Source organism: Necator americanus, chromosome II (assembly GCF_031761385.1).
Source record: "Necator americanus strain Aroian chromosome II, whole genome shotgun sequence".
Lineage (NCBI taxonomy): Eukaryota > Metazoa > Nematoda > Chromadorea > Rhabditida > Ancylostomatidae > Necator > Necator americanus.
Window position 1 is genome coordinate 35,214,527 of NC_087372.1, and position 19,536 is coordinate 35,234,062.

General features: G+C 40.6%; 4 protein-coding genes across 7 annotated transcripts in view; 3 read left to right on the forward strand and 1 right to left on the reverse strand.

Annotated features, from left to right (window-relative positions):
- Window positions 1-1,571: 1,571 nt before the first annotated feature.
- RB195_020463 (uncharacterized protein) lies at window positions 1,572-2,396 on the forward strand (the record flags this gene model as incomplete). The annotated part of the gene is made up of 1 exon (XM_064188762.1): window positions 1,572-2,396. The coding sequence occupies one exon, from the start codon at window positions 1,572-1,574 to the stop codon at window positions 2,394-2,396; it is 825 nt and encodes a 274-aa protein (XP_064044643.1).
- Window positions 2,397-2,420: 24 nt separating this feature from the next.
- On the forward strand, window positions 2,421-2,954 carry RB195_020464 (uncharacterized protein; the record flags this gene model as incomplete). 2 transcript variants are annotated; one of them, XM_064188764.1, is made up of 1 exon in its annotated part: window positions 2,421-2,954. In XM_064188764.1, the coding sequence occupies one exon, from the start codon at window positions 2,421-2,423 to the stop codon at window positions 2,952-2,954; it is 534 nt and encodes a 177-aa protein (XP_064044644.1). The 2 variants fall into 2 exon arrangements, with proteins under 2 accessions (XP_064044644.1, XP_064044645.1); XM_064188763.1 differs by having other exon boundaries at window positions 2,460-2,954.
- Window positions 2,955-4,177: 1,223 nt separating this feature from the next.
- RB195_020465 (uncharacterized protein) lies at window positions 4,178-10,316 on the reverse strand (the record flags this gene model as incomplete). Of its 2 annotated transcripts, none has more annotated exons than XM_064188765.1 (20): window positions 4,178-4,322; window positions 4,397-4,439; window positions 4,511-4,609; window positions 4,674-4,725; window positions 4,874-5,713; window positions 6,015-6,188; window positions 6,273-6,416; window positions 6,684-6,762; window positions 6,829-6,953; window positions 7,121-7,241; window positions 7,399-7,502; window positions 7,815-7,999; window positions 8,081-8,137; window positions 8,657-8,771; window positions 8,859-8,961; window positions 9,160-9,256; window positions 9,323-9,426; window positions 9,493-9,617; window positions 10,043-10,150; window positions 10,212-10,316. In XM_064188765.1, 20 exons carry the CDS (start codon window positions 10,314-10,316, stop codon window positions 4,178-4,180), a joined length of 2,925 nt encoding a protein of 974 aa, XP_064044646.1. The 2 variants fall into 2 exon arrangements, with proteins under 2 accessions (XP_064044646.1, XP_064044647.1); XM_064188766.1 differs by lacking the exons at window positions 4,874-5,713; window positions 8,081-8,137 and adding exons at window positions 8,261-8,297; window positions 8,360-8,441 and having other exon boundaries at window positions 7,815-7,916; window positions 8,841-8,961.
- A 1,318-nt stretch (window positions 10,317-11,634) lies between these two features.
- RB195_020466 (uncharacterized protein) overlaps window positions 11,635-19,536 on the forward strand; it is a gene marked incomplete at both ends in the record, with an annotated part of 41,283 nt that continues 33,381 nt past the window's right edge. The window contains 4 exons of one of the 2 annotated variants that reach the window (XM_064188768.1): window positions 11,635-11,779; window positions 11,946-12,026; window positions 12,231-12,314; window positions 12,693-12,799. In XM_064188768.1, the coding sequence (XP_064044648.1) occupies window positions 11,635-11,779; window positions 11,946-12,026; window positions 12,231-12,314; window positions 12,693-12,799 (417 nt within the window). Of the gene's footprint in view, window positions 11,780-11,945; window positions 12,027-12,230; window positions 12,315-12,692; window positions 12,800-19,536 lie in introns of those variants that run through there. The other variant, XM_064188767.1, reaches the window with a different exon arrangement.

A 19,536-nucleotide genomic window follows, 5' to 3' on the forward strand; every position in this document is an offset into this window, starting at 1 on the left:
AACGAATTTTATGTTTCTATTACCCAGTTTTTGCAGTAGTAATTGAGTATCGGCTAATCTTCACCACTATCGGGTTCTTCTGCCTTCTAGTGGATGAATAAACTTAGACTCACTCTTTTTGACTTAATCGCTTGACGGGGATGCCCGCATCTTTGCCGAGGTGCGTCGCCCCTAAGCGTAACTCTGCCCAACTTCAGCAGGGGATGGCACAGAATCAATCCATTCGTTGCTATACATGTTGTTCCCATATCCTGCAAAACATTACTTCTCACTTGAACTCCCTATCGATGAAGAACGTCCTCATGGCCTCTTTTACCACCTCTACCCAAAACTTTCCTTTTCGATCGGTGACATTTTTCAGCTAGAAGAATGCAGCCTGCTGGTTTCATCAGTAGTTGACCAAAGAAGCGAAAACTATTTTCTGTAGTCAGTTTCGCTGACGGTGCAAAAGATTGATGGTTTTCACGTGTATTGTCGACTTCCGTATGAGGATCTTCATTGCGGCTTTTCCTATGCTAGAACTAGCCTAGCAGCCTTCTAAGTAGCTTCTTTCCGTGCAATCACTTTAAACAGCGCTACGCAAGTTTCCGATCCGTGCATCATAACAGAGCGATTAGCGGATAGGTAGACTCGGAGCTTGACTTCGCGAGCTAGAGAAGTCAAACACAAGCATTTCGTAATGAAGTTGAATGCAGAACAGGCGTAGGCCCATCTATTCTGTACATCACTCTCCCGTTGTTCCCGTTGTTCTTCAACATACAACCAGGTGGCAGAACTCATCTACCAGTTCACATATTACGCAGCAATAATACCCACCAATAATTCCTAGGATTAGTGACGGATAACTTCTTGTGGACGGACATTACGATAGCTTTTCTGCACGAATTAGGTTTCTTTTTGTCTATTCATATTGAACAGATGACCTTCTTCATTTCACGAATCCCAGACGGAGGAGGGTATTTCAGCATTTCTGCGCTAATTCCTTCATCTCCGCCAGACTTTCCAATCTTCATTTTTTGCATACAGGACAAAACCTTCTGCTCCTGCTAATTCCTTCTTAACCTCATATCTCGTTCTATGAAAGTGCCCGAGTTTAGGAATTCATGGCACTTGCCATTACAACAAGCTCTTGAAATGATCTCTCGAAATTGTTAGGGTTGCTTCACCGGCAGTGTAGTGACTAATGAACACCTTTTCATATTCGTTATACTGTTTTAGTAGAGCATATGCTGACGGCGGGGCCACGTATACGAGTCTGATTGCTACCTGCACGTGGTGGCCCTTCTTTAACTAAACGCAATCAGGCGTTCGAGTGTACGCATTGGGAACGTACGAGCTATATAACCTACACTGTTATATGGCGAAAGATTCCCATAAATTGAAAAAAGGTGCTGTCGTCCAGCACACCGCCAAAGCCCATAACCTGAAAGGTCGACTGCCTGAAGGGAGCATGGAATCTTCGTTTCGTCACGCTGTACTGCCGAACACTATCGAGTGAACTCCAACAAGCCGCTCTATTCAGACTTCTGCGATATCTCTGTGTGCCTTTTGCTGCACTGCAGGAAACACGCATGAGGGATCGGCCCGTCATCAGCATCGAAAATTACACCATATACTGCGGCGATGCTGATGAGGACAAAGTAGGCGGCTGCGCGATAGCTGTGAAGAACGATTACAAGAACCTGGTGGAGGAATTTGGCTCAACGTCGTCTAGATGCGCCTTTCTACGACTGCGGGATCGCAGAGGACGTAAATTCTGGATCGTAAGTGCTCACGCACCTACGAAAACCGCTGAGGACAACAGTAAAGACGCCTTCTATGATGAACTCAATGCGTTGATGACTAAAATACCAAGCCAGCAGGTGGTCATTGTCGGAATCGACACAAATGTGAAGATGGGACTCAAACAGCAATCCGATGTGCTAGAGAAATGGTATTATGCAGCGAAGCGCACGTCGGACAACGGTGGCCGTCTGGTCGACTTGTGCGAACAGACGGACCTCATCATCGCCTTCACGTTTAAGAGGAATCATCGACGCCGATTCCACAAGAGAAACCGAGGAGTTCCTCTTCAACCGAAAATCGACATGGCAGGCCTGAAAGACGATGAATGCAGAACGAAATTCCGTGTGTCTATTCATGTTGGAGTACGGACCAGGAAGAAGCTTAGCGATGCGGATTCCTTCGCAAAGTGCATCCAGGACGCTGCAGGGGAAACGCTTCCGGCTCTATTGCCGCGGAAGAAGTCTGCCTTTGCATCTGCGGAAACAAAATCCACGTACAATTCTGTATGTGTCGCGCGCAGCGCTGACTTCAACCAGGAAAAGCGTCTTAGAAGGAAGCTATCATCTAAAAAAGAAAAGCGTCTTAGAAAGAAGCTATCTATCATCAGCTAGCTATCCGCAATTCGCCCTATCATGATGTACGGATCGGAGACTTGGGTAGCACCATCAACGGTTATGAAGAGGCTTGACTGCACGGAACGAAAGCTGCTTGGACGGTTACTTGGCAACTTTTGGCCTAGGGTATGCCACAATGAAGATCTCTACGCAGAAATTGATGTGGTATACTGGCGGATGACACGTGGAAGACTTCAACATCTTGCACCGCCATCAAAAGTGGCTAAAGTAAATCGTCTGCGCTTCTTTGGTCATATATTAAGGAGACCGGCAAATCGCCTTGTTCAACGAGTTCTGAAGAGTTTGTCGGGTTCGAGCTGGAAGAAGCCACCTGGCCGAAAAAGGAAGTTCTGGACTGAGGCAGTGAAAGAGGACCTGAGGACACTCGGCGTGGATAGGCAGTTCAGGCGAGACGTAAGGTTTCGCAGAATGTGGAATAGCGACGAAAGGATTGATTCTGTGCAAGCTCTCGCAGAAGATCGAGAAGGTTGGGCAGAGCTGTGTTCAAGGACGGCACACCTCGGCGAAGATGCGGGTAATCGCGTCAAGCGATGACATTAGCCCGCCGATTAAGTCAAGTATGTCATATGCTGACGGCACATTCTTCTCCTCCCACGCCTTATCAAACTCCTCCGCTACGTAACCTTCATTCTTCTTCGAGGTATTGTTGCAGTTGGTAATGGACATTCCTTCTCAGGCGTTTTTTCTGGTTGAAATCACCAGTCCTACGGGCAACAAATACACAAATGTACGTCGATTTTGTTCAGAGCATAGTTCCGAAGGTACTCTCGGTCACCTTTCTTATGCATGAGAACGGTTCGAGGGGTCTTCCACTGGTCTGGGATCTTTTCTTTCTGATGGAAAGACGTCATGTGCACCGCTAGAATTACATGAAGCGTGAGGTCACTAGCCCGAAGAACGTCCTGATAGCATGAGACCTTGCACAGCCACTTGATATAAAATCAGATGGCTGTGCAAGGTTTCATGCTCTTGATAGCGACTTGTACTTTCCAAGGAAAGGACAAGTCGCTATCAAGAGCATGAATCCGTGGTAGGACATCACCAGTAGAAATTTCTAGCGGTGAAGGAATTGATATGGGAAATAAAAATGAAATTGATGAGTAGGATAGACGTTCAGAGGACAACTATCAAAGAACGAAATTAAGAATAAAGCAAACTTCTCTTGTTTCTGCACATCGATGGCAGCAGGATAGAGATAAGATTGTAAGAGCAAGTAGTTCTAACCCGTCTATAACCACTGGGTGAATCTTTACTGAATAGCAATGTACACAGCCCCGTCCTCTTAACATCTACTCAACAGATCGAATATACATCAACTAACTTCGTACACACAAAAAACTGCAAGAACATCTTGACCGCCTATCCCGATACCTGTTCAGTCAGAATTGTTTTAACACAGCAGCTCCATCAATCTTCAGGGAGTTCGTGAAGAGTCCTGAGCAAGTGAACAGGGACAACAGCTGTCAGTGAGAACTTGAGAAAATTCCACTTTACTTCGTCACGACAGAAATGCTGACATGTTCAATCTCAGTGCGGTCTTCTTCTTTTGTCGATAAGCTACTGAAAATTCTTCCAAGAATGCTTCTCTACTTCCGCATTCTACTCAATCTCGTGTGTCAGTCAGTGATCTCAGTTAGGTGATTTGGTGCATTACTTACAAACTTGTCGTCACACAAAAATCAAACTGAATTCATTGAATAAGTTGCACCGGTATAATCTATTGAACAGAAACGAAACAATGCAATCACAGTTCTCCATCATCTTGGTGTGCTTCTAGAACGATTTGAAGCCATACTGATAGAAGAATCCATTGAGCTCTCACGGGATAATGATCTGGCCATCGCACCACTTGTGATTGCCGCGTGCGGATTCGGTCTTCGGTGACGGAGTGCGTTTCTACCTCTGAAAAAAGTATGTATTTAGTAATATAAACAAAATATGGTAAGGCTAACAAGAAATGCAAAATGATTACATACCTATTTCTAATCTGGACGTCCGCTTTCTCCACTGCTTCACCTCCTAAACATCTTCCAAATTTCTCGTGAAATAGATGTGAGCTACAACATACAAACAACTCAAAATTTCTTGACCTCGGATAGTAGCTCTGTGGTTGTCATTCAACTCTCTTACATTGGAACCGTCTATGTATTGGACAACCGAGCCGGTAGCGTAACGAAAAGTTGATAGAACTAAACAGACGTCTTCTATTAATGTGACAGGAGTATCAGTGCATTCAGCAATGAATCAGCTCACGGAGAGGTTCAAAAGTAAATAAAGGTGTCTTTATCCGAACGGTTGCGAAGATCTGCAACAGAGCTATGAGTTAGAGTGCACTGCTTCAACGTTATTAGGGTGTTCGGAAAGTATCTGCCGAAAGACGGCGAAATTTCAAAACAACACAACTTTTTAACAACATCTTATTTTTCGATGAAATGATCTCCATTATCATCGACCTTCTGCCAACGTCTCACAAGATCACGGATTCCTTTGGCGTAGAACTCCGGCGACTTGGAGGCGAAGAAAGTCCGAAGGTCATTTTTGACGTGGTCACGATCATCGTAGCGCTTCTCTTCCAGGTGATGCTGAAGCGATCGGAAGGGGTGGTAGTCGCTCGGGGCCAGGTCCGGCCCGTACGGTGGGTGCGGTAGAACTTCCCATCCGAGCTCCAGAATTTTCTGGGAGGTCTTTTTAGCGATGTGAGGACGTGCGTAATCGTGCAGCAGGCGAACGTTGTCTAGCGTCGGGTGCTCCTTGCGGATCTTGTCAACCAGTCTTTGCATTTGAGCGCAGTAGACCTCGGCAGCAACTGTCGTGTTGTCCGGTAGCAGTTCGAAACGGCAGATTCCATAAACTCCCCACCAGACGCTCAGCATGACCTTCTTCTCATGGATTTCACCTTTCACGAAAGGATCCGGCATTCCATCGCCAACACACCACGCACGTTTGTGGGTGTGGTTGACACAGAGGACCCATTTTTCATCTCCAGCGACAATGGTGTTCAGCCAGTCCAATCTGCGGCTTCCGGAGAGCAGCTGAGTGCAGATGTCCAGGCGTCTTTGGCGGTTGCCGTCGCTCAATGCATGTGGGAGCCACTCACCGAGCTTTTTCACCATTCCGAGAGGTCGCAGTCTATTTCCCACGGTGGACAGCGAACAGCCAAGACTGGCAGCAAAATACCGCACACCTTCATATGGATGCTGCTCCGCCTGATTCTTCAGTTCGTGGAACGATATTGCAGTCGGTCGACCAGAGCGAGGCTCATCTTCGAGTTTCTTGTTTCCGGCTTTGAAGGACTGGAACCAGGCGCGCACAGACCGCTCAGAAGGGGCTGCCGAATACTTGACTTAAGTTTCCATGGGCTTCAGCAGCGGGGTGGCCAGATTCAAACTCGTAAAGGAGTACGTGTCGAACATGGGTGGAATGTTCGGCCATTATAGGATGAAATAGGCAAGGAAGAGGGAGCCAGACATGTTATGTGTATACAAGCGGTAGTGTCCTTGTAGTGTATTTAAAACGGGAACTTCCAGACCATCTCAAAAAATCTGCCGAATTTCCGGCAGATACTTTCCGAACACCCTAATATTAAATCCTTACCAAAGTGACCGTCATAAGAAGCATTGCAGGAAGCGGAACATTCTCATAGAATTCTCGGAAGAAGCGATTAGTGTGACGGCCAAGATTTCCAAGGATTCCAAACACTGAGTTGGATAGAACGTCTGAGAAAACGTCAAGAAGTGATATCTCGGCCACAATAGATACGGTTTGCGACTGAAATGAAATACGCACTCTTCTGATCTTTACCTATTCTTTAACTTAAGAACGACAAAAATAAAAAAAGCAAAAAAAGCTGACCTCAATGAAAGATACACAAGAAGATTTCTTTCGAAAAAAGAGAAAGCTGGAGAGATACTCGAGCGACTGTTCAAGGAGACTATTTGCCGCGCATGCATCTTCTTTTCTACTCATAGCTTCTGCCATTCGTTGCGCCAGTTTCTCCTGTAGTATGATAAAATTGTGATTGTCCCTTTCGCTGGTGCTAATTTACATGACAGATTTTGCAATTTCAGTGTAATTTTCACTGTCTGCACTAACGGACTGCTTTCCACATAGACAAAGCACGTGTTTCCTGGATTGAATTTTTTCACACTATAGTGCACTACACTGTGAAGTAGGAAAAAATCAGAAGTTACGAGCAGGAAACGAGAAGAACTACACAGATAACGATATTTGGTTTATTAGAACAATGAATTTATTTAAACTTACCTGATACATTCTATTGTAAGTTGTTATCATCGACACAATGAAGAATACCAGGACAATGCAGCTCAGGAGAGAGCGGGAACTGGAATAGCGAACATCACCAAAGAGGTACGAGCAAAACGAAAAGAAAGCAGATACTTTAACTGACCCCATCACATTTTTTAGAACAAAAAACAGGGCTGGTGGTAGGATCATCATGTTAAGAACGGAAATCCATGGTTGAGCCATTGTAAGAACTTCTTGCCATGCAGAAACAGAAGAATCTTCATTATACTAAATGTGGAAAGTGTGAAAAAATGCCAAGCGAAACTTCATTTCTTTCCATTTGAAAAATGTTCTGCAGTAATCAGAATCAGCTCTGTCAGAAGGGAATATTATTTCTTCTGACAATAGGAGGAACGAGTGATGGAGAATAAATCAGAAGTAAATAAATTGCATACCACTTCAATCATGCTGTGTAAGGCTCCTCTCACTTGCTCTCGCATAACAAGCTCATTTTCCAATGTTTCTTTCTCTAAGTACGAACCGATGATTTTCATATTGATCGATGACAATGATATCCTTTAAAATTGAAGAAAAACATGTTTTGATCAATTATAAGGTCAAAACAATTCCCATTTAAGAAGTACACACTTGAGCAACGCCGAAGGCAAAAACAGTTGGTTAAAAGTTAACTGAATTAGGAACAAAAATAAGAGCACACGAATCTCCCACTTACTTTGCTAAACGAGAAAAGAATGCCTTTTCGGATGGATCGACATTAAGCTCTCTGAACATCTCACGCAATATGAGGCGCAATGTAGGGTCATATTCCTCACAGGTCTAAAAAAAGTGTTACGATAATGCTATGAAAAAGAAGAAAAATGTTAAAAATTCGGAAAAGGTAGCTATTCTTTATGGAAAAGGAAACTATAGACTAGACTACAAATAACAAAAAGATAAAATGAAAACAAAAAACTGCTTCATAGAATCCGCAGTGGTTCTTATTTAATCCACTAACTTTAATTACTGATCTAATATTTAGCTTTGTATTGCTGCATTGTTTTAACTAATTTAATAATTATTAAACTCTAATTTATCAGCTATGAACACTACAGATAGTCCAGAGCTCTCACGGCAGAAAAAAAAAGTTACCCGAACGTCTTTTCCTCCCCGAGCAATCTCAGCAGTGACGGAAGATAGGTGACCATGAGTTGGATCATTAGGATCAGTCCAGTCCTCGGGATATAACTCTTCCTGGGTGGAGAAAACGGGCCGCGATAAGACAAGGAGAGTACACGTTATTAGAGTAATATCAGACCGTCTCATAGTAAACTTCGCTAGAGACTATTAGCAGTAGTGGCTGGAAACCTAGCAGAAATCCAGTTAGTAACAATTCACTGACATGAAACTAGACAAACTTGGCTTATGATGGCAATCAAGACCAAAATATGTAAGTTCAGCTGCATGGATATGAACTGAATACGAATCAAGAATTCATGAAGAAAGAAAAAATGCAATACGTTTATTAGCAGTAACAGCATCAACAAATACAAAGAAAAACAACCTACTAGAGCCCAGTATTATCATCTAAATCGAACCGACCACATTGCTAACGTAATGGCACTTAGGGAAAACCTATAATAACAGAACCCTACTTATGCGGAGTGCAATAGCAATCAATTTCAAAAAAAACCTACCATGTTAGCAAATACGAAAGATGATCGTTTCTGACGTTTACATTAGATTGACCGCCTATAGGCCCGCCAGGAACAGTTGACTCTGAAGAAACACAAATCCGACTATGATAACGAAACGCGTAAAAAAATCAGTTCGCCGAGAGAAACTACGAGCACATCAGCTACAATAATGTACACATATTGAAATTCGCAAAAGAACGAAAGAAAACAATAAATGTGATCTTGATAATCGAAGGATCTCCTGTTAAGAGATCTGAGACCGGGACTATTCCAAAACATGCGTGACAAAACACATACCATAAACCGCTTCCAGATAAATAGGATCCGTATTATATTGCTTTGCCATCTGAGCAAAGTTTTTGTAGAACCATAGTCCTTTTTCCGGCACGTTTTCGCCAACGAATTGTGGTCGCTGAATGGAAAAAAAAAATGAATCCAAAGATTTCATGACACAAAATTGGGAAAGAAAAAGCATCATTACTTTCTCACTCTTCCGTACCACTGCTTCTATGGTTACTTCACCCTTGGGCTGAGATGAACTGCGTGAATTTGGGGGGATTTTGGATGCAGGGACCCAACCTCGGTTGATCATTACTACAAGGCTGAAATAGGACTAATCGAAGAAAGAACAAGAAGAAATTAATCTACAGCTGAAATGTAGGTTCATTTTGGAACTATCAACTGAGATTAGACAGGGATAGATAGAGAAATGTATGTTCATTTTGGAACTATCAACTGAGATTAGGCAGGGATAGATAGAGTACTCAAAAATAAGTGATACATTTAGTTAAGCACCTTACTTGGAATTTGAGAGCCGAAATGGTGTTATGATATGAGCACCATGACTGGAGAGATTATCGCTTGAAAGCAAGGAACCAGTACTTTTCTCCTCATGACCTAGCAAAGCATAACAGTTAAAAAGGATAGTAACAGCAAGCAAGTAGAATGAAAACGGAAACTAACCAGGATCGAAGCGTCCCCGAGGAGAGATGTAAAATTCCCTTTCGTGTAGGAATTCTCCCGAAAGTCGTACCCGTTGGTATTCCATATTTTCGAGCTTCGAAATACTGAGAAATGAAGCTTTAAGAAGTGTGTTAAACGTAAACAGAACAAGATGAAATAGAGAAACGAACTCGTCAACTGGAAAGTCAATCGCTGCTTCGTTCAACTGCAACTTTAACCTTTCAATCAGATCTAGTTTCCAGCGAAGCCGGTACGTTTGCCAGCAGCCAAGTCCGAATGTTGTGGCAGGGATAAACTAAGAATAACAGAGTACTTTCTACCCATCTTAGGCTAAAATGGAGTTTGGGGAGGGAGGAGAGGGCGCCTCAGTGGCGCCCCTATTTCTGGAACTAAATAACTAAATCAGTCAGGCCTTAAGAACTAACTTTTATTCTTTGAGGATCTCTGATAAACTAAAGTTATTAAGGGAAAAAAGTAATAAATAAAAAGAAAATGAGGGATAAAAACCAGAAAAAAGGGCGCCACTGAATGCCCTCCCCCCACTCAACGACATTTCCCCGTGTCTTATAATTTTACAAATTTGAAAAGAAAAAATAAAACTGTGATAAAAGAGGAAAATAAGCCAAAACCATTCGACAAAGAAAAAAGATTATGAACGAATGCCTTCCCAGTCAATAAAGAGATAATTTGAAAATAAATGAAGGTGAACAGAATACTCACAAGCATTGCTAGGGATGCAGCAGAAAATCTCTTGTTTCCTTTGTTTCCATTCTCTCTTCCCTCCGTTTGCTCACGACGTTGGGCCTTCTTTTTGTTGCATTGGTCTAACTAAACCTCGTTGAGTAACTAAAACTCTCAAAACCCAAATTCGCACACAGCGGATGAATACCGAAATGATCTCTTTTCCTCTTCCCTTCGGTAGCGCAGCGGCAAACGTGGACGAACGGCTTAGAATCCGTTGGAATGACGAAGAGAATAACAAAGGCGAGATCATATCTTCGAAGTCAACACATCATCTTGGATAATCTAAACAGTTACTAGGTTAGAATGTGAAAAAAAAGAAAAAGGAACTTATAGCCGGTTCGCTGCATTAAAACACCAACGGGGCCATGTCAGTAAATTTGCAGATCATGTTGAGAAATAGGAACGAGAACTCGCTGGTCATTTCGGTTTCGGTTCCATTCAAGATTTGATCGATATTTGTGAATATTCGAAGAAGAACTGTATCTATGCTTATTTCCACCCATTTTATCTTCAATGACGACGTGACGTGAAATACTAATAAGCTGCTCCTCTTGGTGCAGAAGTGTCCAGATATCTTGATTATAAGAGAAAGAAGTTCCTCGGTAATACTGTACTGGTAAGGGGTTGTCGATAAAAAGGTTAACGTTAACTGAATGACCATGCTTGCGAAATATATATCCGCACTTGCGGATACGATTGTGTAGACGTATATACTTGGGTCAAGACGACATGAAGCACGGTGCAATTGCGTACGCGACTTCTTCCGAGTCGCTTCGGTGGACCGTAGCGGTTAGGATCGTGGGGGAAGCTTTGCTAGCACCACCCATCGCTGCAGTTCGTGATGGTCTCACCTCAGTTCCAACTGCCGTCTCCATTGCGCCGTTTCGAGCGAAAATGAACCATGCTTCATGTCCTTCTGACCCTACTATATATGAGCGCAGATAGATTTGTGTTCATGCGCAGATCTCTCCCCTATGCTACTTCTATGATCTAACAGCTGACTACCTGGATTTTTGATCGCGCGCGGTAAAAACACTTCTGAAAGAAGCTAGAGAGCTAGTTCCTGTAAGACTCATTTTAATAAGTATTCAGATCATCAAAAAATGAGAGTTACCGGATAAGAGACTAAGAACTCAAAAGCCTAATTTCTGGAAAATTAGGTTGGAAAAATGCAAAGATCAACGAAAACCTTCGTAAAATAGTTCAGGATACCAATCTGAGGATGGAAGTAGAAGTACCATTTAATTTTCTACTGCTGCTAGCACTTTAACTTCCCTTAAAATACAGACAAAGCCGAGTGGAATCGTGCAAAAAATAGTCAACTGCCTTTATTGGTGTCATTTTATCGTCCAAGAACAAAACACCTCATTTCGAAAATCGTTTGAGTACAGTACATAGTACGTACGTAGTACATCTGCTTCTTCCCTTAAACGTACCATCGTTCTCAAGAACTTAGTGCCTTTCTAATCTGCAGCAACACCAATCCATCTTTTATAAATCGAACAAACAAGTAAGAGTTTGGAAAACACGGATAGAAAACGCGAAACGAAACTAACAGTTGATTTTTAATGCGACGAGGTAACATTTTCGGAGCTTTCCGTTTAGTGAGAGGCTCTTGGAACCTTCGCGCTCTATGCTCCGCCCTTTCCTGTTCTCACTCTCACCTCGGCGAACTGGACCGGAGTGCGTTGGATTGGTGGTTGTGGTTACTCGGTATTCGTTTGTTTTCTCCTATTCGTATTTTTACTTAGAATTAGGGTCTTATGTTTACATGACCGCTTGATTTGCGCTTCTTTGCAGTCCTGGAGGGGTTTTTTCTCATCCACTCTTACTATTTTATTTACAATTGTTTAAAGTTGTGAAGGAAGATTTTTTTGAGGTCGCCTTTTTCTCCATCTGGATACAAACTTCTCTCAGTGTTTCGTAATGTCCGCTGTTTCGTCAAATTCCAGTGGTGAAGGTAAGAATTTTTTTTTTCTTTCGCTTCATCCTGACATGATGTTGAATCCTTTTAGTAAGCGATAAATAAATGGATTCCTATGCGGTATACTTTGGTATTGTTAGTATTTTTGTTTCTGATGTTTATACGGCACAGATTTTGATTCCTGACCGGATAGGAACTATTTCATTGATTGATTGATTTGATTGGATCTGTCTTACTTAGGAGGAGGGAATCGTGACTCTGGTGATCGTCTTCGTACACAGCGGCTCTTCGACGCTAATTCGGATTCGGATGGCTCTGGAGATGGTTAGTTCCAATATTCTTACCTTCCACTCTGTTTTCGTCCAACAATAGAACTGTTTGCAGAAGTTCCACACATTTGTGTTGGGATTTCCCTTTCATTAAATAAAACAAGTATGTCACAGCGTATGTGTTAGTCATTGTTAGCATTTTAATCCGTGTCGCCTTGCTTTAGCTCACCAGTTCAGTCTCTGTTTCTGTAATCATCGTGAGATACATGTGAACAATTATCTGCGAAGTAATACGAAATGTGTCGTTATTGAATACATGAATTCAAGAAGAGCAGTTTTGCGAGCAAAACAAATTTTCGTGGGAAATCCTGCCGATTTTATCGGCTTATGTGATTTCGAACGAATTAGTCACACTGACTAACTGAGATTTAAGACCGCACTGCAGCAGACGGTGATGGCGCCAACAGAGGCGGTTGTTTGAAGGTTGACCGATCCAGAGACGAACAACCAGGCTCCAGCAGAGGAAGAGCTCCGCAACAGGTACGGTTCTGCGTAGATTGGTGGGGATTTTAGCATCGATTGCTTTTTCGAACTTCCTATCATTTATGCAACACTATAATGAAATCGAGCAGACTTGAACAAATTTATAGACACTTTCATGCTATCACATTTGAATTGCTCCTTCTCACTCGTATGCTTTCTGTTTATTACTTCTCCCAAAGTTATCATTGTTACGCATAGGATTTGTTCATTTGCCGAAAGTCTCCTTCGTCGTTAAAAGTTGATCCGAGTTCATATGTCCAAGTTATCTACATTTCTTGCGATGGCGTTGCACCTCATCCTTTCGAACGTTGCCAAAAATGTTCAGATACTGTCAGTGCGGTTGCTGCTAAAATAACGGGTGCTTGGTGTTTTTTTTTCTGCGTTCTCATCGAATTAAATTTGGTATCTTCGAAGAACATCGTGATTTTCACATGAATGTGGCGGCGTAAAATTTGATGGGCGATCTGTCTTCGTCTCGGTTTTTCCGCAACTTCAATCACCGATTCCCCGGTCGGGCATCTATCGTCATACATCAGTTTTCAAATTTCGGGGGAAAGTTTTCTTCCCGCTGGTGGCTGCAGATGCTGCAGCGATGCCTGATAAGAAGTAAAGTCCCATGTGCCTAGGTGTATTGTGTAAGCTGGTTTTTCTGAGAGAATCAACGCTTTTCGAGGAATTATCTCAAACTACTAGTGTACCAGCTTATGTGAAGTACTTCATCATATTGTTACAACTTGACAAAGGTTTTTTAAGTTTAAAAGCTAGTCGATGGTTTACTTGCATTTGCACAGTTCTTAAGAACTGGGACAAGCAGAACAGGTTCTATCATGACACCGACAATGTTGTAATGGGTGTTTTGCAAGTGGTAGGGGTTTTAGGGTGAGTCGAAGTGCAAGTCCCTCCTCATTCTGCAGTGCTTTATTTCTTCGAATGCGCTGTTCATTTTCTGTTGTTGTGGATAATGGAGTCACTATTGCTGATGCTGGCTTCGTTGAACACACTTTTTTTTTCGCAAATCGTTGCGGATGTGAAACAAACGCGTGATCGCTCTCATATACGTGCACTCTATAATTACAACTGAACATCCTCGAATTTGTGAACATCGCTTATCTTTCCTAAGTTGGAGACACTCAATATTACTTCAAACGACTCTGTAATCGTTTACTTTCACTTTTTTTAAATTTTTCCACTTCTGTTTCGCTTTCATTCACTCAGTTAGCATCTAGATGTGCAATGCTGAACACATTTTTAATTTATATTCCAAGTATCAGAGCTATTCGGAGAACAGGATACAAAAAAAAACTGAATATCGAACGAATGAAGCATAGTCGAATGCTTAATGTTCATGAACGATCAGATTATTCATGTCCTTTAAGTAACTCGAACAAATCAAGCCAATCGATTCATTCATTTATGGGTCGTGTAGTTTAAAACGTTGACTTTTAGTGATGTTATTGAAATCACAGTAGGCGTTTTTCTGTTCGGCACTGTATTTCATTTTATACTGGACAAAGTGTGTCCTTTCAAACAGTTGCCCACGTCCACTGTTTGATATTATGTTAACATTTTTTGATTCAGAAATCTAATACTAAACTATAACTATCGATTATTTTCAGATTTTCCTGTGTTTTCCAGTACAAAAGGTACGTTCTAGATGATGATGATTTTTTGTTTTCATCTAGAATGTTCATTATTTCGCGGTGCTTGCTTACATCCTAGAAACTGATCCAAGTAGGCTCCTACAAGGAATAATTAATTACGATCCAGTAGTGAAACTTACATTTCCGCTTCAAGATTTATAAAAGAAGAATCTCATGAAAAATATGTCTATCTAACTTACTACGTATTTGTACGACGTAGCACAAGATTAAAACTTGCCGCTTCATTAGCAAAGGTTGTATTGTTACGTGCAGAGTTCAGTCGCGTGCCTGAATCATCAGTGTTATCTTCCTGATTGCATTCAACATTTCCTGTTTTCCAGGTGTAGTTCTGCTTACTTGATGAAAACTTCTTGATATTCTTGATCTAAAAGTGGATCACACAGTGCATAAAGTCTGCTTGAAACAGGTTTCATTACTGCAGTTTGTAATAGTCGACGTTAGTGATGAGTTTTATTACCGTTTTTCAATCTATGATAGTGTCACTTGGATGTATGAATTAGGTTAGCATGTATTTGTCGCAGTCATTTAGCTACTTCTATACTTCAAAGAGGTTTGTACGATACTGTACTCGACACCTTCCGTGCTGATTGATGACTTTGACGCCATTACAAAGCAAAGTTTTCACCTTAACGATTCAATTTTGCGGTGTTTTTTTTTCGAACTGGATAAATCTTCTTTGCTTGATTTCCCCACCCTTCTAAATTACTTTTTTGGTTTTGCATTAGAGCAACTCCAATTTATCCCTTCGTTCGGTTACATGGGAGATTTTCACTCCAAATATGAGCTAGAGTGAAGGTTTTGTGTAAAATGTAGTTGAGGGGGTAGGGGTAGGGGGGAGAGGTTGGAGGGGGCATTCAGTGGCGCCCTTATTTCTCGAGATAAATAACTACATCAGCCGAGGCCCTAAGACCTAAGCGTTAGTCTTAGAGGATCTTCATATAAGCTAAAGGTACTGAGAGAAAAAAGTAAGCTAGAGAATCGAGAAATAAGGGGGCTTCTGAGTGCCACTCTCCCACAACTTCATTTTTCCCAGCATTTTTCATGCAGTGTTATATACCAACTAATCATGTGCTTTGATGATTCTCATCATGGATTTTCTCTCTTCTTTCGTTCAAAAAGGCGTACATTTAATTTTTGGGACATACAAAGATTGCTATTGTGATGTTTATGCGGTACTTATTTACATTTTACTTATTTGTTTTGTGCATTATTACTTAAAAACAATCAAAAAAGAAGAGGAACTTTCCGGTTAGGCCTTTTAGAGTTACAGTGAGATTTCCGGTAAATGATATTGCACATGAGGCTGATGAATGTCTCACTTTATCATAGATTACACTACACCAAGTCCAGATTTTTGCAATGTTTGCAGCTTGCACGTAGGGAACAATGTAAACGTGATGGGCTCTTGAGCACAGCAGCCCTTATCTCTCGCCCCAAAAGCCGGATTGGTCGAAAGTCCCTGATTAATGGTAATGCTACTACTAATCCTTGATTCCTTGATTACTTATTAGTGTCGGAAAAGTTCTTGCTTCGCTATAGGCGTAGTCGATAACCTAAGAAGGAACTGATAAGACAGTTCTGTTCGATGGGAACATGTGAAAATTTATGGTCATGATCAGCTGTTATCGGTCATGGCTCAATTCCTTTACCAATCATTCATAGATAGTATTTGTCATCGTTTTGATCTGTGCTAAGTTTTTACGCGAGAATTCCAACTGCAATGGATGGGTGAACCAGAATTGGGCTTCGAATAAGATCAAGAAAAAAATCATTCTTTTCCGAATTTGATCCTTTTTACTTGTTTTGCTCTAAAGTTTTGCTAGAAGAAGAGCCACTGACTTTTGACCACATGATTGTAGAACTGTTTAGATGCATTAAATTTGAAACAAGGTAATAAATAGGCTGATGGGTGTTCCTGGAGGTTAAGACAATGATTTTACACTTAGCGATGCTAAACCAAGCAAAAAATAGATTAAAATGACTTAAAATGAAATGAAGACTAATTAATAATATGAATTAATGAACGGGATGTAAAACTAAATATAGTTCTGTTGTTTTCTTATGTTTGATGAGGATACATATTGATAGAAGTTTTCTTTATACTGCATACTGTATTCTGTGCTGATCACCGATCATATTCTTGGTATCTGTGTCTCTGAGTGTAAAGTGGAGGATCTGTACTTGATTTTTTTTCTGAAGATATCTAGGACACTGATACTCTTGGAAAAGGATTCCTCTTGCATACTTAGCTGAATTCTGTGATATACATTGTTGTAATAGCTCTTCTCTTTGTTCTTACATTTTTTCCATCGAAGAAATCTTGACAGAACTGTTTGCACTTGCTTACGTTGTTGCGTAGGTAACATTGTGTGAGTTTGTGTGCGCTGGGACGACGCTATGATGAAGGTCGAGCTGTAATTGCTAAGAGGGTGGTAATTTGCGGTTAGTAGTTGGAATAACGATCGAATACGATGCAGTGCTCAACGTGAACTAGGCTCTTTTTCTATTTCTGTGTTTTGGTACAGTTATCGAAGTGTAATTTCGAATTCGCTCATCTTATTTGCTTTTTTAACATGCACGAAATTGTCGTAAAGAATACATGCGATTGATGGTTTGACAGTCAACAGTTTATGTTTGATCGAATCAATTCACATCGTGAACAAATCTCGTTTCTAACTGAAATTGTGGAACTGTAATTTTTTTTGAGTTTTTTCTTTCTAAATGATATAATTGTTGGTGCGTTAGAATCCTCCTAGATTTCTTACATGCTGTGCTTTTTTTTCGCACATAAGAGGTAAATTTGTCGTTTTTCTTCTCAAAATTAAGTTTTTTTTTCAAATTAGCCACCATAGTTCCTCAGTATTTGATTCCTTTTTCTTTTCCTCCTGCAGTTCTTGACATTTCCACTTGTTTTGAGTTATTTTCATAGTATTATCTCTAGCTGCAATCTTTCTTGGGCATATTGTTTGGAACTATAATATTTCCTTGTTTTTTTTTTAAAGAAAAGAAATCAGAAATGTTTTCAGAAATAAATAAATAGGAATTTTTTAATAATTATCTTTGCTTGCTGCGATAGGTTCTCCTGCTATCTGCTGTTGTAAAGAGAGCTCTCTTTCTTTTTAGTGGCCATCGATAGTAAACGAAAAAGTATGGTTTGTTTTTTGCAGAAACGTTCTTTCACCTCTACAGTACCATTAAGATAGGTGTGAAATTGTTTTTCTCTTAGCAATAAATTAAAAGGCCACCACCTGACGTGTACTTTATTCTAGTGATTGATTTCCATTTAACGCGAGCAGCAACAAGAACAGGGCATTTTACGAAGACCTCATGAAAGTTGAAGTAAGAGCACACTTTGATCGACAGTTTTCTTTTGTAGTATTTCTAGTTGTGATTGACGTTCTGCAATTGAAAGATTGAAAATGGAAAGACAGGAAAGGAAAGTTATCCTCATTTAGTTTAGTGTAAGTATGGTCGGATTATGCATTGTTTTATCTGGAGGCCAAATTTGGTTTATCTACGTTTACAATTGCGGCGAAATTACACCAACAATCCTTTTTAGGTTAAATACAGTGCTGGTCATGAAAATTGCTCAAAGCGGCGGTAAGAACTCGTTTCGTGCAACGTTTCTGAATGTTCATATGTGGTCGTTCAAAAGTTATGTAATTTTTTTAAAAAAAGAAAAGAAATAAACGTTCAGAAACGTGGAAGCTGATGAAATATGGCTGATCCATAGTTGATTTTCTATTTACAAAAGCATCGATCCTTCATCGAGCTGCTCCTCTTGTAGGCGTGTCTTACTTGCAATTTTTTTCTTCGTTCCATGTCCCTGCGCTCAAGCCGATTTTGATGAAGTTGACATGTGCCTCCTTTAAGATTAAGTTTACCTTCTAATCTTTTGATGATGATTTTTAATTTTGATTCCTCCTCAACACTTTTCTCATCAAATTTGCTTTCTGTTATACTCTACGCGTTTTTTTTTTCGATTCGATCATTACGGTACTAATTTGACGAGAAATGAGCGGCTTAATGCGAGCACGTTTTTCATTAAAGTCGTATCGGAGCTCGTTTTTTAAGCGTTTTTTTTTTGCAGTGCAGGGATTTGATTTATTTCCTCCAGTAGTGTGAAAAGTGTAATACTTTGTTACAGTGCAAGTTCTACTTTTTTGTAAGCATTTTTTTCTATCGGAAATCATGAGGGCATGAGAGTTCTGTTGTACTTGCAAAAATTTTGTTATTGCCTGCTTCATGGGCACGGATGGAATTTTATGTCTGCCCTTTGATTTCATGATGGTTGTTTTGGAGGTTTCAATTGCATTTACGATAATAATACAATATTTGAATTGTTATTTGATTCTGCTTTTCTCCTCCGTCAACAGATGATGATCAAAATGTTTTTGTTTTGGGGAAAGGAACAAGGGAATGTTTGGCATGCAACGGTTTCGTTCGAAACATAGTTGCGATATTGTCAGCTATCACCTCGTCGTTACACATCGTGCCTTCCACCAATGAATAGCGCCGAGCCGTTCGTCACAGAGTTTCGTAATTCAATAATGGACGAAAATGTTGTCCTGAGTGTTGAGGATGAAATGTTGAGTGTTGATAGGTATGAAAAATATACGTATGAACTTATCCAGTTCCGATATGCTTGAAGCTGAAAATAAAAACACTTATGCACCAGGAATCAGCCAGGTCCTAACCGCTTCGGAGAACTCCACATCCAGTTATTTTTTGAACCGTAAACTGCTTTGTGATTAAGCAGGTTACGGTGTAAAAAATAATTAATACTGAATAATTTAGTGTCAATGAAAGACCAGTTGTTTGCTTTTTGAACCACCCATCTTATTAAAGTGCCGCTATTATTGTTTGTTGTTCCCGTAGCTGAACAAAGAATTTTTAAATAGTTTCAAATGTTTATTTCAATAAAGAAGCAATCTTTAAATAAATTTAAATATCTAATTTGATTGGTAAGCAATTTTTCCTTCAATTATAAAGGTCTAAATTTTCAAAATCAGTTGTTTATTATCTGCTCATCGATATTTTTTTTTGTATAACGAGTTCTATTACTGAAGAGTT